Consider the following 20337-nt stretch of genomic DNA (forward strand, 5'->3'; position numbering starts at 1 on the left):
ATAAGTGAAGTTTGGTGGTACACGACTGTGCTCCCAGTAGGCTTTAGCAGGAAATCCAGGCCATCAAGTCTGACTACACAGTGAGCTTGGAGATAAGGGCTTCTATTAAAAACAAAGAGGCAATGGCTCAGTTATAAGAACCCATTGTATAGTGACATATAAACACTCTGCCAGTTCCCTAGCCAGGCTTCCGTCTCCACTACCAATGTGCTGTCTCCATCTTCTCAGTTGTTCGCCTCTCCTCACTCTTACTGTCTTATTTATTTGTCACTGGGGATGAGTATGGTTTCGTCAACAGAATAGCCTGAAAGCATCAATTTAAGCCCACGTGGTGCTGGCCCCGTGCTTTCTTTTGGCTTTTCCCGAGACCTCTGATTGAGATGCGAGGCCTTCTTCTGTTCCTAAGTGGACTGTTCACTCCCCCCAAACACAGTTTCTTCTTAATGGAGAGGGTCTGAGAGGAGGAAGTCCACCTAGATTCCAATTTTGAGTGGGTCCTTCTCTTTTCTGGCTTCCCACAGTTCTCCCCTTTTGCATCTTTCTAGATATAAGATCATTCATTGTTGTCGATGCTTCTGGACTGTAAGACTCTTCTACTAAGTAAGCAAGAGAGAGATAAATCTCTTCTATCATAAAATTAAACTTTTTTAGAGACCATAAAGGGGGCACATTTAGTGATTCCTGCCATTGATGTGTTCACTTTAAATCTCAGGTGTTTTGAAAAGGCCCAATAAATAACTGTAAAATCCCTTCTCTCTAATTTAACAGGTAAGTTTCAACCTTGTTAATACTACTACTACAAGAACTTAAGTATAGAATACTGATTGAGGTTTGACAATTTTGCCAGACCAATATTAATTATGTCAATGCTGAGTTCTCCTAGTGCATATGTGCTTATGGTATAATTAGTCCCAAAGTGAGTATCATGCATATCACTTTATGGGAGTGGTGGGAAGGGATCTCACTGTAAGGGCACAGCGAAACAGCTGAACTAGGCCACTTCATGGATGAAGAAGTTTATTTGGGAAAGTTCAAAACTGCCATGGCTACCTCTCAGGGAAGGTAGAGTAACCAAAGACATTTTAGAGAGTCCGAAGCTGCTGTGACTACCTCTTAGATGGCAGGGAGGACAGAAGAAGACAAAAACCTTACCAGTTATAAAACAAACAGGCTGGAAAGGAAGCGAAACCTGTAGACTGGAACAACCTGGAAGGTATTGTGTGTGTTAGTGTGTGTTTGTGTGTGTGGTGTGGAGGGGGAGGAAAGGGGTAACTTTATGGACCAGAAGAGCCCAGGGTCTTTGATATGTGTTGAGGATTTGTGCTAATAAGGAACTAGACACCCCATCTGCTGGAGGTAGAGGGAGGTAAGAAAGCAGTGACCTTTCTGAGCAGAAAGAAACTGTTTGCACAGGTCTCTGAGGAAAAGTGAGTGTAAGCTTTTATCTACCTGCCAGCAACCCTGCTATTTACCCTGTCAGAGTCCAACCTCCTCTGACAGTCATTTATGATGTTGTCATGGACACTAACTCTTAAGTGTCTTCTATGTGTTCATCATGAACTTTCTTACATATGAGACTGGAAGACACCTCCAGCTGATTAAGATACATGCCCAATTAGGTTATGGTTTATGCAGATTTACTTCAAAGAATGGAACAAAGCAACGTGGAAGGGGATAGGGTTGGGCCAATGAGGAGTTTATTGAGGATTGGGGAATCCTTGGGGATGCATAGCATTTTCCAGACAACATGAAAACTGTTCTACTGACCCCTCTGACTTACCATCAATCCCTGTGAGTTACCTTTTCTCTAGAAGGCTAAGATATTCAATAAAATTCCACAGGCATCCACAGGTATCCACAGGCATCCACAGTCATCCACAGGCATCCACAGAGCATCTACAGTCATCCACGGGCATCCACAGGGCATCCACTGGCATCCACAGGGCATCCACAGTCATCCACAGGGCATCCACAGTCATCCACAGGGCATCCACAGTCATCCACAGGCATCCACAGGGCATCCACAGTCATCCAAAGGGCATCCACAGTCATCCACAGGCATCCACGGGCATTCACAGGGCATCCACGGGCATCCACAGGCATCCACAGGGCCACAGTCATCCACAGGGCATCCACAGTCATCCACAGGGCATCCACAGGCATCCATAGGGCATCCACAGTCATCCACAGGGCATCCACAGGCATCCACAGGTCATCCACGGGCATCCACAGGGCATCCACGGGCATCCATGGATCCATGGGCATCGACGGGCATCCATGGGCATCCACAGGGCATCCATGGGCATCCACAGGGCATCCACGGGCATCCATGGGCATCCACGGGCATCCATGGCCATCCACAGGGCATCCACAGTCATCCACAGGGCATCCACAGGCATCTACGATCATCCATGGGCATCCACAGGGCATGCACAGGGCATCCACAGGCATCCACAGCAGAACGGTTCATGTGCTGTGGAAAGTGGCAGAACTGAAGAAGATAAGGCGGTGAGTAAAGGCTGATATGAGTGGCCTGCTTGCCACCACCCGGCGCTATGGTGATGACGTCCAGGCCCAGGCTGCTGCCAACGGTCCTGTATGCGACGGTGGTCCTATAGCAGCCAGGGTCTGAGTTGATGTTCATGATTTCAGTAACCACTGAAGGCCATGCTCATGTACAGGGTCTGGTCAGCCACCTGAGACCATGTTTTGTGTCCAAGGGCCATGCTACCCCTGGGGCCATACTGATCTGTGTGCCACCAGGGCCATGGTGATGTCTGTCCTTAGCTACAGCAGAGAGTCATGTCTCGATCTGTGACCCTCCTGCTGCTAGTGTTGATGTCCATATGTGTGTTAGTACAGGGAGCCACAGAAAACATGCTTGTTAAATCTGAGGGTTGTGCCCCACTCTTCGCTGGCCCTGGGTTAGCCGATTCTACCGCTCGTGAGTGCTGCAGCAAGAGAGCTGGCTCCACCTCCTCCTGGGAGAGCTGGAGCCTCTCACTTGGGAGATATAGTCACACACCGTCACATGGGCGTGGGAAAGCTGACCCCAATGATATGACCATAGGAAAGCTGACTCTATGCCTCACCTGATGTGGGCAGTCCCCGCGGCCTAGATTGACCAACCCAGGACCACATCCTGGACCTTGTGTTGACCCACCCTGGCATCTACCCCATCTATGACCTGCTGGAGTGTGAAAAGGGACTATCCTTCAGAAAGACAGTCTTAGCTGCAGGAGCTCCATGACTCAGGTCAGCCGCAGGATGTGTGAGGAGTTTCAGTGAGGGTCCAGTGATAATGGTGTGCCTGAAGCCAGAGGCCCTGATCAGACCAATGACTCAATGAACAGTTGTGGGCTGTGGGCAGCGATGATTAGACAAAAGGGTGTACCGCGTGACACCACAGCTCCCAATGCCACTAGGACAGTGAAGAAGTGTTGAAAGGCAGGAAAGACAAGGAGAAAGTGGTTTTCTTGTTTGGTTTGTTGTTGTTGTTGTTGTTTATTTTAATTAATTGGGGGAGAGAGGTCTCTTTTGGGAAGGATGCTGCAGAGGGGTGAGGGGCAGATATAGAGTGACTGGGAAGTAAATGGGACTGGGGTACATGTTGTAAAATTCCCAAAGAATCAATAATTGGGATATGTATGTAACAATAATGAAAAAATAACATTAAAAGGTTTATCTCTCAGTTTGTTTTAAATTTGTTTTCAAACCCAAGAGCCTATTGAAAGAAATTGACCCTGACAGACCAGGTGTTACTTATGAAGCCAAAGGCCATGAAAAGCCAATCTGTAGATCATACTATGAGTTAAAAAGAAATTTACCCCTCCTTTCCAATAAAAGTAGGGGATACATACAAATATTATATTACATTCTTTTCCATGAGTGGCTTTCTCGTTTGTCCATTACTTTACAGAATTGGATGAAATATGAGGGCACCATTGTGCATTGTCCATAAGCATACATACACACCAAGTAATGGAAAAGGCAGTGCTTAAATTAGCCTCAAGTGTGTGTGGTGTAATTTCTCTTATTGTTGGTTTAGACACTGTAGTAAGATCCGCAACAAAGCATTGCAAGAGAACCACACAATATGCCCCATTTGCTCTTTCTGTCCTGTCACCTGAGGCCTAGGACAAGAGGAGAATAGAGCTCCCCCAACAAAGCCAGAAATTTTTCCTTTTTCAAAGAAGGAAAATCTGTTTTCCTCAAGCAAATAATTCCTCAAGCAGAGACAGATAAAGGCCTGAGGCAAGTATTACAAACACAAGGAGCTGGGGAAAGGTTGCAGCCTGAAAGGTATTCCAGCAGCAACTCAGTATTTATGGGTATATAATGGGCTAGCATACCGAAAAATGTCTCTCTCATTTCTTTGTAAGTAAACTGAACAACCCATTAGAGTTACCTTGCTTATACAGAGGTGAAGTCAGAGACCAAATGAATTGTCAACTTCTTGGGGTGACTAACTTGTTTTTCTGGATTCCTCCTTGGGCTCACCTTGGCACACAACTCGCTAGTCCAATCAGGCAAGTTTGGAACAGACAGCTAAGTGTTCACTGTTGGCAAAACAAGCCAAGTTGTGGGGTAATCCATTAGAGGATAAAAAGGCCTGTGTGTCCCAGCTTCCACAGAAGTCACCTTCCTTGGAGCAAGGCACCATGACCAGCCAGTCTCAGGGGATCCAACAGCTCCTGCAGGCAGAGAAGAGGGCCAAGGACAAGCTGGAGGAAGCAAAGAAGAGTAAGTGTCCCCTGTGAGGGGTTGGTTGGAAACTACAGAGGGATGAAGGAGAGGACGGTGGGCTTCTTTTTCAGGCAGACCTGCGTTTAAAGTGTGACTTCACCACTTCCGTGTGAAAGCTTAAGACAGTCTCAGGGACCACCCAGCCCCCTGTTCCACACTGCCACCCCGGGATGGGGCTCTGTTAGTGTGGATGTTTCTGAAAGGCCATGTTATAAGAGTACAACTCCAGGTTAATAAGGTTAGGGATGTGGACTTAACCCTGCCTCTGCATCTTCTCATACACCCCCACACCTCAGTTGGCATAATACTGGAAAATGACTAAGAGACAGGCAACTTTCAGTTCAAGTCCATCACTAGACAGTAACCAGAGCAAATTGCCGATGCTTTCTTACCAGTCATTTACAGTTTCATTAAATTGGGATAATTTTTAATAGCTTGTTCTCCCTCTCCGGGTAGCTTTTACATCCTAACATTTTTAAATATGTTTCTATTTTATTCTCCTTCTTACTATACATCTTAATCATACATCTGTGTGTGGTTGTTTTCCTTCTCCTCTCATTGACTTTCACAGTATCTATCGGGCATTAACATTATTCCTATTTTATGAGTGCAAAAAAATTAGGATTTATAATTTGCTCAATATTTTAAAAATTGAGAATATAGTGTCAGCGGCCATGCTGTCTTTATTTTGTTTATTCTTTCATAACAATCTTTGTGGAAAGAGAGGAGATGACACTAAGTGGCATTTTACAGCATACTCAGAGTCACACAGACAAGGGTTGGCTCGGGTCCGAGTCTGCAGACATCTCTAAATGATGCAGAACTGAAAGTCTGCATAATTTTTCTACAAGACCTACTTCCTGAACCCTGGTTCCCTCAGTCAAGATTTATGTTTTTCCAGGATTTTAGCTAATATTATTTGCTATATAATGTATAACAATCTGAAGAGCCATTCATCTTCATCATGAATTTTCCTGCTGTGTCTGCAAATAGATTCAAAATCTGATGCAGAGGGAGATACTATGTCTCTAAAATGTTGCTTATGGAACTTTCTGGAAGACAGAAAGGAAGCAGGTAGGCAGTGTTGGTTCGATCCTCCGATATGAACAGTGGCAGTAAAGCCATTTCCCGTCCTTAGGGTGAACTGGTTTCTGAACACTCACCCACGTGACCCCTAACCACTGAAGTGAAGACTCTAGTGGGGTTGACAGCAAAGGCAGGGAAGGAGGAAGTGCTGTGAAACCATTGCTGACATCTCTACATCCTTTTCCTATGACAAAACCATGCTTGTAATCACAAGATGGCATGAATGCAGTAATTCTGCAGAAAGCCAAACGGTCTAGAACCTACCAAGTTAAGCAGTCGAGAAAATTCTCATGTCCTAAATTCAAATTACTCTACTCACATTTAAAACACTGGGGAAATCAAAATATTATAAGATACAAAGGTTATGTTGTCTATGCTTCAAGGATGTACTGGGCACATGCCTGACCAATATTTTTCTGTGATTCCAATAAATCTAGCCACCTCACTCTCTATTAAAAGTGTTTAAAGAAGAAATGTGACTAATTATGCAAGTTGCTTATGGGTGAGCGCCACTGAGGGCATTGTGCCTTTGAATTCATAATGAAGATAGATAAAGCCCAACTTCCTTCTCTTTCCACAGTGAACATGCTGACCTTGGGTAACTACTTCTCAGAAATCATATTAAAATAGATATTTTATTATCTGTGCTCCAAACATTTTATTACCTGACAGCTTCGTATATCTCTCTCTGTGTGTATACACAGATTTATTTTATATACTATCTCTTAGCTTATGAATATCTGAGCCAATAATCAGCTAATAATTAATAATAATGAACTAATCAGCCTAGAATAGTAAATAGCTCAATTTTTAAAACATTTGAAAAACGTTCTGGCCCTCAGCGCTGGTGAGCTAAGATTTGTAGGGTGTGTCAGTGTGTCCTCTTTGTGTCAGGAAGAGGCCTGGGGTCAGTTTGCACCCAACATGGTTTTCCCTCTCTCTGTCAGCAGGTGGCAGTTTCCGGACAGCAATACCCACCTTACTCAGTTTTTACGTGATCTGTGGCAAAGAGAAATGCCACTTTATACACATGGTATGTTGATCCTCCTCTCAACCCCTCCAGTTGTCTGAGAGTGTTTGTGGTGCTCACTAGTTCTAAGCCCTGCTGATGTAGGCTCATGAATAGACTTGCATTCTTCCTTATTGAACGGCTTGGTGAGCTAAATGCTAAGTGAATGCCGATTCCAATGAGGCAAAGGATCAACAGACACATATAGCCACCATATTAACAAACACATGGACTTCTTTTGTTTCCATAAAATTGTTCATCTGAAAATGTGATGTATAGGAAAAATAGAAATTTGGGGTAAGGGTGATAATAGATCACCTTCTGTTTCTTAAATCCATTTATTCGAAAGCCAGAATCTCGGGAAGTTACGTCAGTGAGGTGGGTGAGTAACCACTTACGAGACTGTAACAGAGACGAGGGAGGGAAGGAGAGAGGGAGGAAGAGGGAAATACAGACCCTTCTACAAAAAAAAGTAATTAGCATAGTTTGCTGTTTCAGGAAAACCCAAGAGCAAAGAGGTGGTGGTGTGTATGTTATACTGGAAAAATCTTACCTAGTCCATCAAGGAGGGCTGCCTGAGATCCAAGCAGAGCTGACACCTAACAGAGCGCATGAACACTTGGGGGGACAGATAAAGGACAGTGGAAATTATGCACCAGCAGGGATTCTCCCAAAGTTGGTGAGGCCTGTAGCAGCCAGCTCTCAGGGCCCTCACTGCTGACCAGAGATGGTCTGAGGAGAGCAGGTGGGGCTGCAGACCAGGTGGAAAAGCCTGGTTATGAGGCAACAGAGAAGAAAATCCATCCACTCGAGCGAATCTCTGAGCTTCAGTCGTTAAAAATAATAGACATTTTAAGGCTAAATTTGTCTCTATAATCTGACTAGTAACCAAAATATTTGAAGAAGAAAAATCTGTGTGTGACTGACTGTACACTGAAAATATGGTATTACTCTTCTTAATACCCAGTCGTAAGGTGTAGTGATAATATGATGTGATTATGTTCTTTGGACTCTTTTGAGGAGCCCGCCACCCAGCTCCCAAATGAAACACACGTGGAGGCTTATTCTTAGTTATAACCATGACGTTAGCTTAGCTTATTTCTTGCCAGCTTTTCTTAATTTAAATTATCCTGTCTACCTTTTGGCTCTGGGCTCTTCCTTTTCTCTTCTGTGAATCTTACTCTTACTCTATAGATGCTGTGCTGCTGGATGGCTGGCACCTTATGCCCTCCTCCTTCTCGGCTCCCTCTCCAAACCCGTTCTCCCAGTTTTCTCCTCCCCAGCATTCTCTCTGCCTGCCAGCCCTGCCTGTCCTTTCTCCTGCCTCGCTATTGGCCATTTAGATCTTGAGAAGATCATCAGGTGCTCAAGACAGACACAGTATCACAGCTTCACAGAGCTAATCAAACGCAACATCCTCAAAAGTAACACACCTTAAAGTGATATTCCCAGCAGTAAGGCCCCCACACATTCTCACCTGCGAAGCATCGTGTCATTTGTCAAGGGACTGACAGGCTTACTGTACTTTGTTGTACGTGGAGTCAGCGTTCTCTCTATATGTTGTTCTTCATTAATCAAAACCAATCAGGAGCAGAAGGAGGGGGAGCACGAGCAAGTAACTCAGGACCGCGAGGGGTACACCCACACACTGAGACAATGGGGATGATCTTTCGGGAATTCACCAAGACCAGCTAGCCTGGGTCTGAAAAAGCCTGGGATAAAGCCGGACTTACATAGCAGACAATGAGGACTACTGAGAACTCAAGAACAATGGCAATGGGTTTCTGATCCTACTGCACATACTGGCTTTGGGGGAGCCTAGGCAGTTTGGATGCTCAACTTACTAAACCTGGATGGAGGTGGGCGGTCCTTGGACTTCCCACAGGTCAGGGAACCCTGATTGCTCTTCAAGCTGATGAGGGAGAGGGACTTGATCGGGGGAGGGGGAGGGAAATGGGAGGCGGTGGCGGGGAGGAGGCAGAAATCCTTAATAAATAAATAAATTTAAAAAAAAATAAAAAATTAAAAAAAAAACAGAAGCGGTATGGCTGCTCCAAGACAAGCTACCCTTTTACAAGGGGATCTCATAGATTTGCCCAGGAGGTCCAGATCTGGGTACTGAGCTAAGGCTTGCTTCACTCAGAATTAAATTAAAAATTCAGGGTATCAGCATTAACATGAGTGCAGGAGACTGGTCCTTCTCTGAATTACATGGTGTTTGGTGAGGTTTTCTCTCTTGCAAATGAGAATCTTCAGAGTTCCATGTGGGGGTGGTTCTTTTGAAATGTTCACATGTGTGAAGCTCAACATCACCCAAGGAGCCTGTATGTTTAAACCATCTTATAGCATTTCAAACACTTCAGTCACCTTCTTTTTAAGCTATAGAGAATGGGTAGTGTTCTCCGTTAAAAGTATAAACTGCATCATAGGATGCACACCAAAAACTACGATAATTTAAATATTCACATCAGGATATGAGAAATCCTGAACAAGCAAGAAGTTGAAAACTTCCCTGGAGCTACAGACGGTTAGAATGAGTGAAGGACACACCCCCTGGCTCTCTCCCAAGCTCGGTCCTTCCTTCCTGGAGCTGCCCTGCCTGTTACAAATACAACTTCTGCTTCTGAATGTCTTCATAGCCCCCAGCAGGTCACCCACTCACCTGACTGTGCCCACTTCCTCTGTCTCAGAATAGTTCCGTGAACAATACCACCTCGTGACGTGGTCCTGAGTAACTGTGCCAGCACAAATGAGCTGATATTTCATTTTTATTCCTCCAAAGAGTAAGCAGGATTGCCTTAATAAGAGCATCAAGGTGCTGATCTTCATGAGCGGGATCTTCTGGCCTCTGTGTTTACCACTGAATCATTTTGATGAAAACCATACCCAGGAAACAGCCCTGCTTTCGCCTTAGCCAATATCAGCTCACACGGTTCTTCGGTGTTGTTCTTGTGGGTCTGTCACCGGTCAGTGCTTGGAAGGCAACAAATCACTCATTTGTTTCCAAATCTGAAGAGAATCAGGTTATTTGAACAAGCTCCTTTTTTAAAAAAATAAAATCTTGCTCCAAAGCCACAGAGAAACCCTGTCTTGAAAAACCAAAAAATAAAATAAAATAAAATCTTCACTCTGCAGTTAGGTATTTTGGTTCGTGATTACATGACTTTTAATAAAATAATAAAATAAAAACCTTATATAAAATTTCATGGTCCTGTCTTCTATACTTTGCAGGCCTGTAAATATGGCTCCTTGCTTTATAGTTCACCTTCTAAAAGAGTATTTGTTGAGTGTATTGTGCTCTCCCAGCTTTGAGTGGGTCATATAAAGCTACAAAACATTAGTGTCTAGTCACAGCATTTGTTTATATTTAATCCAATATTTATGCAGTTTTCTTAATAATTTTAAAGCAGAAAATACAACCAAAAGAACATTGAGACATCGAGGACCATAGATGCTAACAGAAAGAATCAGATGCAGCCTTGGTAGCGATCATGGTCACCAAAGATGGTGTTGTTCTTTGTTTTGTTTTGTTTCTCTTCTTGATGACTTGTCTATTTTTCATTGTTTTTTAACAATCGTGAAAAATAATAGCATTCTTTAAAGCAAGAAGGGTTTATTATCAAACTAATGAGACCCCCAAACCAAGAATGTTTTTCTAGGTAGAATAACTCTTCCTTAGCACATCAGACTTCCTACATACCTACCTCAGGACCCATTGTGCTGGTGTCCCTTCTACAAAGATGAGGCTTTTCCTTAGGTAACCATTTGTCTTATCCCTATGCTCACTTGCCATTTCATCCATGAAACCTCATCTATATTAACTGCAACCTGTCACAATTTCTCTCTACCCTTAGGTTCCTTTACTCTCCTTATGCTCAACAGTGCTGTCATGTTATGTACATATTGTTATGTACATCTCTGTCTCCTGGACTGCCCTTAGAACACAGACTGACAACAAGGTTTGGACCTACCACTGCTTTACCTGAAGATCTAGACTAGTGCACGACACCCTAGATATTCAGCAACACCGATTGACCGGGTGACTCACTCCAATTCCCTACAGTGTGTACACTGTTAGTCCTAACCTTCTCTTTTCTTTTTTCCTTACTTATCTACCATATGCCATGATTTGAAGATTAAATGTTGGTATTTCCTCACTTTAAAACCATAGCCCTAGCCAGGCGGTGGTGGTACACACCGTTAAGCCCAACAGCCTGGAGGCAGAGGTAGGTAGACCTCTGTGAGTCTGAAGCCAGCCTGGTCTACAAGAACTACAGGACAGACACCAAAGCTACACAGAGAAACCCTGCCTCAAAACACTAACCAACCAACAAAAAAAAAAAAAAAAAAAAAAAAAACCATAGCCCTCTTTTCACCCCATATACTCTCCTTTGATTTCAGCCCGAATATTATTGCCTCAACTAGCACAAACAAACACGGGTATGACTGACATGCAAATCTTCCCTTCTACTCTATCCTCCAGAGATGCAGACTTTGCTGTCCAACTGTATTCTGATTATCAGTCCTTGGATATCCTCAGGGACACCTTCAGAAGGCTCCCTGTGACATCCTAGGACCTGTCCTCACATCAGTGTGTCTTACTAAAAGTAGTCAGAACCATTACACTGCTGCAGTTTGCTTAGCACTTCCTTAATATTATTTGCTAACATCCAAGATGGCTCTATGTAGTAGATGATTACTTCTGTCTGGATGAGAGCAGACACTCAGAAATTCTAAGTGACTGGCTCATAGTTTCAATTCCTTTTGTGCTGTCTTTTGTATGATACCCACTATGTAATTCTTATTTCTTGCTAAGCTGATAAAAAGAAACCCCAGTTTCCTCTTACAGAAAATAACAGTCCAAGCAGCAGAGAGTTGGCTTGGTGCCTTCCGTTCTTGCTCTTATTTGGATCAGAGGACACACAGTCCGTTGGCCTGCTCTAGGCCCGCCCTAGGCCTGCCACTAAGGAGTCTGCCTCTGAGCATTGCCTTCCATCTCCTACCCCAAACCACTTTTAACTAGCCCAGGTTAATTCTTTTTTATTCTTTCCCCAAACATCGGAAGATCACTCCAAATACTTCTAACCTCCCTTTTCTGCTTCAGAAAAGGGCATTACAGATGACCTCTAAGTAATAATCGATTAAATGCAGACCAGATTTGTGTGCATAGCAGGTCATACATGTAAAATTGACTGACTTTATTCAGGTGAAGTTATTTACAATGTCTCTCAAATTATCTTACAACTGCCCTTTTGTTCTTTTCCAACTCCCATATTTCTAGTTCCCAATTGCCTGTCCATCCTTACAGCTGCCCAGGGTCCCTCCACAGTTATTCTGAAGCTCTCCCAACAATCTTCTTGTAGCCCATGATGGAGCTGTCTTTTTAGACCCCTGACTGATTCAGGTGAGCCTAAAGATACAGGATGATGGAGTGAGGTTAGAGATAAGTCCCTGTGTTCCATAAGCTGAAGGTTAGAAGTTTCGCTCTTTAAATCTGATTTTTCAGTTTTTGCAGAGCAGATAAAAATAATGTCTATGTGTCATTATTTTTCCTAGTAGGATCTTGTATATTATTTAAGAATGCTCTTCTTGGAAGCTGGGGCAGGATGTACATATTTTCAGACTATCTTGAATTAATACCACCTTTTCCAGGCAAGGACTACATGAGATATGCACTTGTTCGTTCTCTGTGTCTGGCTTTCTGCCTATTTATAGAGGAGGTAGTCAAGAATCACTGAACAAATAATGGGAGACTAAAGGAAATCCATCCCTTCTGGAACTACTCTGTAGTATCTTTTTAAATATTACTTAAAATCATGATGAATACAAAGAATACATTTTCTAAACCCAAAACCAGAACTCTTGGCTTTATAAGTCCACATATCCTTATAAGTATTATGAGTACATAAAATCAACTGTTACATAAAAATCCAGATTACCCCATGTAGTCACCCCTATGGTTGATACAGAATATATTGGGAATAAAAACCAATATGAACTTCTTTTGGTTCGCAGTAACTTTGTTTTAATGTTTAAGAAATCGGCATATTTTCAGATGTTGGCACTCTTCCCATGCACAGAGAGACTTGAGCTAGAAGTTAATATGAGTGGATTTGATGCATGCATTTCGCTTCACCTCTAACAAAACCATCGGCTTTAGGCTTCCATTTCTTCCACCGGGTTAAATCAGGAATAGCATGTGCAGGCTCTCACACAGCGGCAGCTGCTGAGGCTACCCAGAAAATTGCTGCGCCAGCAGTGATTTCCCGCGGCTCTCCTCTGTAATTGAATGAGAACCAGCAGGTGACTGGTGCCATGACAGAGGAATCACAGACAGGCTCCAAGCTTGTCACTGTGTGGTGGAACCTCTTAGGGCAGTGCTGGATTATGCTCAGGGGTAGGGCACACACAGCCTTTCCTTTTGTTATATTTTTTTTAAAAAAAATGTACTAGAGTCATAACTTTGAAATCAGTCTTTTCTATGGGATTAAGATGGGGAAAAAAAAGATGTTTTACCCCATTCATTTTGTGAGGTAACTATGTATACAAGTCATTATCACTAAGAAAATACCAAGGTATTTTGTGTTTTTGTCTTGATGTTAATGACAAGATGTGACAAGAGAACCTCTGTGAATAGGGTGTGTTTATTGCCATGAAATACATAGAGCCACAATGTCCTGAAGCATCTGAGTATACAACTGGCAGCAAGCATTAAGTACATAGGCAGAAGGAAAGCCTTGCTGTTAGTGTTGCATTAAGCTTTAAAGCATCATGACAGTGGTAGGTTCCATCAGACTTTGTCTTTCAAGAAAGCGAATATAAAGCTAATCATCTATTCTGAACAAGCGTTACCTAGTCCCACCCAACTGAATCTGTCTTTATCCTAAACACATTTTCAGTGACTACTGAAACAACTCGTGCCCAGCCAGGAGAGAAATTTAGAAGCAATCTGCACCTGGCACAAATGCTACAAAGATACAGGTGACAGATAAATGTTTATATCAAGACATTTTCTGCTTGTTGTTCCAGTGAGGCAATTCAAGAGGTAAAGGCTCTTACATGGAGGACTGGATTTGAGTTTGAGCCCACAGAAAGATGTAAGGAAAGAACGCACTCTGCAGAGTGAGTGGTCTTCTGATGTCCACACTTGTCTTGGCATGAGCAAACACTGTCATATCCACTTACGTACACACACACACACACACACACACACACACACACACATGTAATAATAGTAATAATGATAATTTAAAATGCTTTAAATCCCTTCTTGCTGCTTAGTGAGAATTACTTATCTAGTTCGAACTCTGTACAGTTTCACACTTAACAAAATTTGTAGCTTAAACTTGAGACTTGATCAGAACATAAACAGTTCAAATAAGTCAAGAATACAGTGCCTTAAATGACACTGAATGGCAATAGATTGCAGGAGAAGAAATAATAAGGTTCAGAGTTTATCTTTAAAGTTTCAATGCTATAGAGTATTTATGCCTTTCCCCTAGCAAGTGGAGGCTGTTGGGGACACAGCAACCATTATGATCAGACTGTCCTCAAAGGTACCTCTTGTGCTCGACTAATGATGCCGACCATTGTGTTTGTTTACGACTTTCATCTTACCTTGTCTTGTGGCTTAAGGCTTACACCTTTGCTCTTAATAAAAAGAAAGGGGGTACTTAGCTAAATCTCCCAACCATTAAAAACAATTGGTTTTACAGCCTCTTTCAAGTCCCTCTCAGAGAAAGGTACTATAAGAAAAACTACTTTGATGTGTTGTGGGGCTTAATCAGACATTCTAGAGCAGCAAACGGGAAAGAAAAAAATCCCAATAAAATGCCTTAAAAATTGAAAGTCATTTGATAGAGTCTGAGCTGCAGTCTGCGGCGATTTTGGAGGACTGCCAGCACTAAATAGAATCCAGTTGGTGTGGACTGAAGGATGCCTGGCAACCAGTCAGGACAGAAAAAACGGACCAAATCATGTCTTTTTTGAATAAGTGGCAGCCGAAAGCTGTTCCCTGGCTGTTACTACTGTGAGTCTATGGGTAGATCATTTATTTTAACATGTAAGTGACACCTAAGTGTGAAAGAAAGTTGTTACGCGTTGCTCTAAAGGACCCAGTTGATGGAAAGAAAAGAAAAAAATGAATATTATTTTAATGAGGTTGGACATAGTAGAAATATATATATGGGGGAGTATATAAATATGGGATATATATATATGAGAGGGGATTCATCAATATATAAATATGGGATATATATATGTGTATATATATATATATATATATATATATATATATGAGCAGGGATTCATCAATGTGCTATAAAATAAAAGTCATTTGCTGGGAGCAAAATTACTATTCTTTGGAAGATAAATTATATTTAATGGTTAAGCTATATCTCCAGCCCAAATATTTATTTTATTATTTTTACAATGCATTAATGTGTGTATGCCTGTGCACATGATGTGCACACTCACAGAGTGACAGGCGGGTCTGAGCCACTAGAAATGGTAGCTGGGCGATGTCCTACAAGAGCAGTGCTAGCTCTGAGCTGAATGCTTTTGGGGTGGTGGTGCACACCTGTAATCCCAACACTCAGGTGGCAGAGGAAGGCAGATCTTTGTGAGTTTGAGGCCATTCTGGTCTACAAAGCAAGTCCCAGGCCAGCTAGGACTACATAGTGAGACCTTGTGTCAAAAGAAAAAAGAATGTTTTTCCATCATTTGCACTGCTGTAAGTGGTAAAAAGGAAATCTGTTGCTTCTGCTGCTGTGGATTCTCAGGGAAGGGGAGGCGACTGAGACAAGCTAAGGAAGAAGCTGTGGCCGAGACTGACCAGTACAGACTGCAGCTGGAGAAGGAGTTCCGCGTAAAGCAGTCCAAGGTGAGCAAGCGGCCAGTGCTGACGTCCCAGTGCTTGGATCAGGAGTTCCTGCATGTAAGGATTGAGGCAGAAGACTAGAACAATCTGCAGGGATTAAGTGGACACAGTCTAGCCGAGGTTGAACATAGAAGCAAATCTTAAAGAAATGAGTTACTAATTTCTCTATCACACATTTTTTGACATATAAGAAGGGCACTCGGCTTGTCTGATGTATGATGGGTATTCACGTTCATATCATCAAATAGACATCTGAAAGGATCAGTTGAAGTATTCTTACCTCAGGAATGCATGTTTTGTGGATTGATTTTAAATAACAGGGTCTGTGACTGATGTTCAGGCTAAGACGCAGAATGAATTTGTTAGGTCAGCTCTCCTTCAGCAGATACATGTAAATACCCACCCTAGCTCTCTGGTGCAGCACACAACTGGTTAATTCCAGTCTCAGGAGATGAGAGTAAGAGGCTGGAGCTCACAGTATCCTGACCCTGTTTCAAAAGCTAAGAAAGCCCCTGGGATTTTCTCATTATTCCTTGCAAGCAGATGCAATAATTCAGCAATTTTTCATTTAAATACAAAAAAGCCTGGCTTTAAAAAAATACTGTTGTTTTTTTAAGTGTATGAAGTTTGTAGTAAAAGGTAAGTGCATGATGGGACTGGAGAGATGGCTCAATATTCAAGATTCTTCCTGCCCTTCCAGAGGGCCTGGCTTCAATTCCCAGCATTCATATCTGGCAGTTCAAACCACTGGCAACTTCAGCTCCAGGAGATCCAACACATTGTTCTGGCCTCTGCATGTATATACACATACACATATAAGTAAATAACAATAAAATAATAAAAAAATAAGAGCACGATATTTTCAGAAAGGCCACCATGTCATGTTGCAAATAGATCTAAAAAAAAAGCATTAAGCTCTATTTATCAAAGCTAAGTTTATGTAATACACTTTGCCCCATTAAAATATAAATATAATATTATTCAGAAGGCTGCCACTACAAAATGAAGCACAAAAGTTTAAAATTCACTTACAGCTATTTTTAGTACAATCAGAAATACATAAAAACTCAGAGATTCAAAAATTGAACACAATTGTCAAAATTTTAAAAATCTTTTCTCAATAAGTTTTTGTTCAAATAATTTTCCTTGTTAGTCTAAGAATATACTTAGCTATATTCTTAGAGTGCTTTCCTAGCAGGAGTTAGGCCTTGAGCTCAATTCTCAGCACACGCACACACGCATGCTCACACACATATACATCTTTGCATACAGTGGGATCAGTCAGAAAAATTAATTTTTCCTGTCAGTGTTTAGAAAACAAAATTCTAAATTCTTTCTTAACCATACATGTAAATATAGCCCTCGTGATTGGTTCTTATATTCTCTGTATATTTTTAAACTTTTCTTTTCTAATTGTACTGACTTTTTTCTTCCCAGGGAAACAAAGAATCCCAATTCTGCGGGGCCCTAATTCATTCTATTCTTGGGCTTCATAGCCCTCTTCTGTTTTGGCATTATCATTTTTCTTTATCTATGGTCAATGTTAGCCTCTTTTCCTTACACTCTATCTAAAAAGCTCTTTTAAAAATAATGTAAAACAATTTTTCTTTGATTTATTTTCCATAGCATTCATCGCTGTATGATATATTATATATTTGCACTTATTGTGGTTGTCCCCCATTCTTTCTCAACCATAAGTCTAAGAAATTGTGGATTCTTTGTTGTGTTCTTTTGCTTCCCTTGATTTCCTACTACTGCTGCATAGTGGATATTCAATAGACTCTCACTGAACTAACAAATCTGTAAGCATTTCCCTGTGTCCTTATCCTTGCTAGCTAAGCCCGTCATAAGAATGACACACTAGAACAGAGGATGGCCTTCGCCAACTACAGCCAGCTTTGGTTGTCTTCTGTAGGTGCTCCCAAAATGACCGCTACACCTCATTGTTAAGAAAAAACAAAACTGACTATAAATTTAGAAAGTGCTTGGTTTGAAGCTCGTTGAGTCTCTTTTCCTGGGAAGGAGTCAATTCCATGTAACCCCAACTGGAAGTTTGCGCTCTGCTTTGGACAATAATCAAAACTCCTCATCACCCAAGCCAGTTTACAGTCCAGTGATCAAAGGCACACATACAGAAGTAGCTAGAGCCAGTGCTAAGTCAAGCGTCGTAGAAACCCATCATTGCAGATCTTCCTTGGCATGGTCCCCTGGGGTCAGTGCCTTGTTCTACTCCTTCACCTGGAATATTTAAATTACAGAGGAAAGTATCAAGTGTTGAACACTCTTAACACCAGCATCAATGCAAGGCTATCAGAAAGGTTTGAAAATGGGCACACAGAAGGTCAGTAACAACACTCTCAGCCTACATGTATCAAGGCATGCTATGGAATGTCCAACTTCCGTTTTTATAAAATGCCCCCAAATGCTCAGGCTTTGGGCAATGTGAGCTCCAGAACAGGGGAACTGAGTTATTTGCAATACCTGGGGAGGCTCTCACTTGAGTAATATGTACTGCGCATAGGCAATAGTTTGACAAGTATTTTCCTTTCATTTTTTTTTTTTACCACACAAGACTTTTAATCAAATCTTTGTTTCATTTTGTAGACTCCCACACTGGATTTAGAATTTAAAATATGCATGTTGTGGAACTGTTCTGTTAAGTAGTTCTCAAATATTTTTAACCATGGAATTGACTCATGTACTTTGTACACACTCTGATATCCTCATCCCTTTTAGGTAAGGTTGTCTTGGTTCTCAGGGGCTGTAGCTTCTCAAAACCACGCGCTTCGATTTATTCGCCTGGTGTCTAGAATATAAACAGAGAAGAACTTGAACCCAGCAGCTGGGGTTGTGTTTCATGCCAAGCACAGGAACCAGAAAGGTTCTAGACTCTAAAGTCAAAGTGACCTAAGAACTCTGCAACAGAAGTCACTGATGCATACCTAAGGTTGCATCAAATGCACAGCTTCTAAAACAGAAAGGAGGCAGAAATCCTCAATAGCAATTCTTAACGGATCCATGTTTAGAAAGGATCAAGCAGGGATGTAGCTTAGTTGTTATAGAGTGTTTACATCATATGCATGCAGCCCTGTGTTCAATCCAAAGAACCCACAGGTGGAGCATATTGATGCAGGGGCTGTAATTCCAGCTCTAGAGAGGAGGAGGTCAGAGGACAAAGAGGTCAAGGTCATTATCAGCAACAGGGTGAGTTTGAGGCAAATGTGGGTCACATGAGAGCCATCCCCAAAAAGAAGAGGAGGGAGATAAGGAAGTAGAGGAGTAAGAAGAAGAGGAAGACAAGGATGAGAGATTGAGCTTAGAGAGATGAATTATGAGCGAACCGTTAACTTTTAGGAAAGAATGATTCTCCCAGTGTTTCGCTGCACCCTTCCTTCACATTGACCCTGTTCTTTGTTACATTATATTTTAGATAAATAATGATTTGATGAAGATGCTAACAGGATGGGGGGAATGAAAAATGAAAGGAAACACCAATAAATAAATAGCAATCAATAATATTTCAGTGTGTCTAAAATTTAAAGGTGACTAAATAAACAAGCATATTTTAAGCTGAAATAAACCAGTTCATGCTAAAATTTTCAATTTTATACTTGGTATTCTACATATAGCATAGATAGCTTTGTGTGAATTACCTTAGGCAACATGTTTTGTCTACATCTTCCTTAAAAAAATATAATTTTTGCTCTGTAAAATCAGGGAAACATGGGTTTAATGCTATCTTTCTACTCTACTTTCAAGGATTAGAATTCAGAAAATTAAATAACAGAAAATTAAATAATGGAAATTATTGCAAATGCTTTCAATTTGATGTAAAAAGCATTGCAAGGCATAATAAAGATTAGAAACCTGAATGCAGTCTGTGAACAGAGCCCACTATGTTTTTAGGGACGTTCATCCTCCATAACCAGGGTCTTCGTAATCTTGTCTGTTCCCAGAAGAAAGAATTCTCTCTCTCTCTCTCTCTCTCTCTCTCTCTCTCTCTCTCTCTCTCTCTCTCTCTCTCTCTCACACACACACACACACACACACTCACACCGTAGAACAACCATTAAAAATATGATGACGTTTATAAAATAATTCAACTATTTTCATCCGACATATGGTAAAATACATCTCATCTTCTGCTCTCATAGATAATGGGCTCTCAGAGCCACCTATCAGATGAAATAGAAGAGCAAACACTAGCGAAGATAAAAGAGCTGAACAGGAGCTACAACGCATGTATGGAGAGTGTGATGAATCAGTTGCTGAGCATGGTGTGCAGCCTGCAAGCAGAAGTTCATGTGAACTACAGAGCCACCGACTGAACGCTCTTCATGCGTCCAAGCAGATAGTGTGGAGGACGCGTTCTCTCACTATGAAGGGATGGGAATTGTGCACCTGAAGCTTACTGGACACCAACAAACTTTCATGTCACATGTCTCATGAATGGCACTAAATTAAAGAATAAATTATCACTGTGTCGTCTCTCCTGGCAGTAGGTATGCCTGGCATTTAATATGAAGCAAGTTAAGAAAGGGAGGAACTTGATTTTTGACACTTGAGCAGAAAACAATCACCAGAGCCTTCTTAAGGTGTATTTTCACACTTCTTTTCG

At 41.8% G+C, this 20337-nt stretch overlaps 1 protein-coding gene across 1 annotated transcript; it reads left to right on the forward strand.

Annotated features, from left to right (window-relative positions):
* Nucleotides 1-4661: 4661 nt before the first annotated feature.
* Atp6v1g3 (ATPase H+ transporting V1 subunit G3) lies at nucleotides 4662-20047 on the forward strand. Its single transcript, XM_026779612.1, has 4 exons — nucleotides 4662-4749; nucleotides 15338-15349; nucleotides 15622-15722; nucleotides 19874-20047. Exons 1-4 carry the CDS (start codon nucleotides 4662-4664, stop codon nucleotides 20045-20047), a joined length of 375 nt encoding a protein of 124 aa, XP_026635413.1.
* The last annotated feature ends 290 nt before the right edge of the window (nucleotides 20048-20337 follow it).

This window comes from Microtus ochrogaster, chromosome 6 (genome assembly GCF_000317375.1).
Source record: "Microtus ochrogaster isolate Prairie Vole_2 chromosome 6, MicOch1.0, whole genome shotgun sequence".
Classification (NCBI taxonomy): Eukaryota; Metazoa; Chordata; class Mammalia; order Rodentia; family Cricetidae; genus Microtus; species Microtus ochrogaster.

Excerpts from the sequence above, each read along its gene's own strand:
- Atp6v1g3 (XM_026779612.1), top strand. The coding sequence starts at position 4,662 with ATGACCAGCCAGTCTCAGGGGATCCAACAGCTCCTGCAGGCAGAGAAG. Across the intron at positions 15,723-19,873 it reads TCCGCGTAAAGCAGTCCAAG|ATAATGGGCTCTCAGAGCCA; the intron begins GTGAGCAAGCGG and ends CTGCTCTCATAG.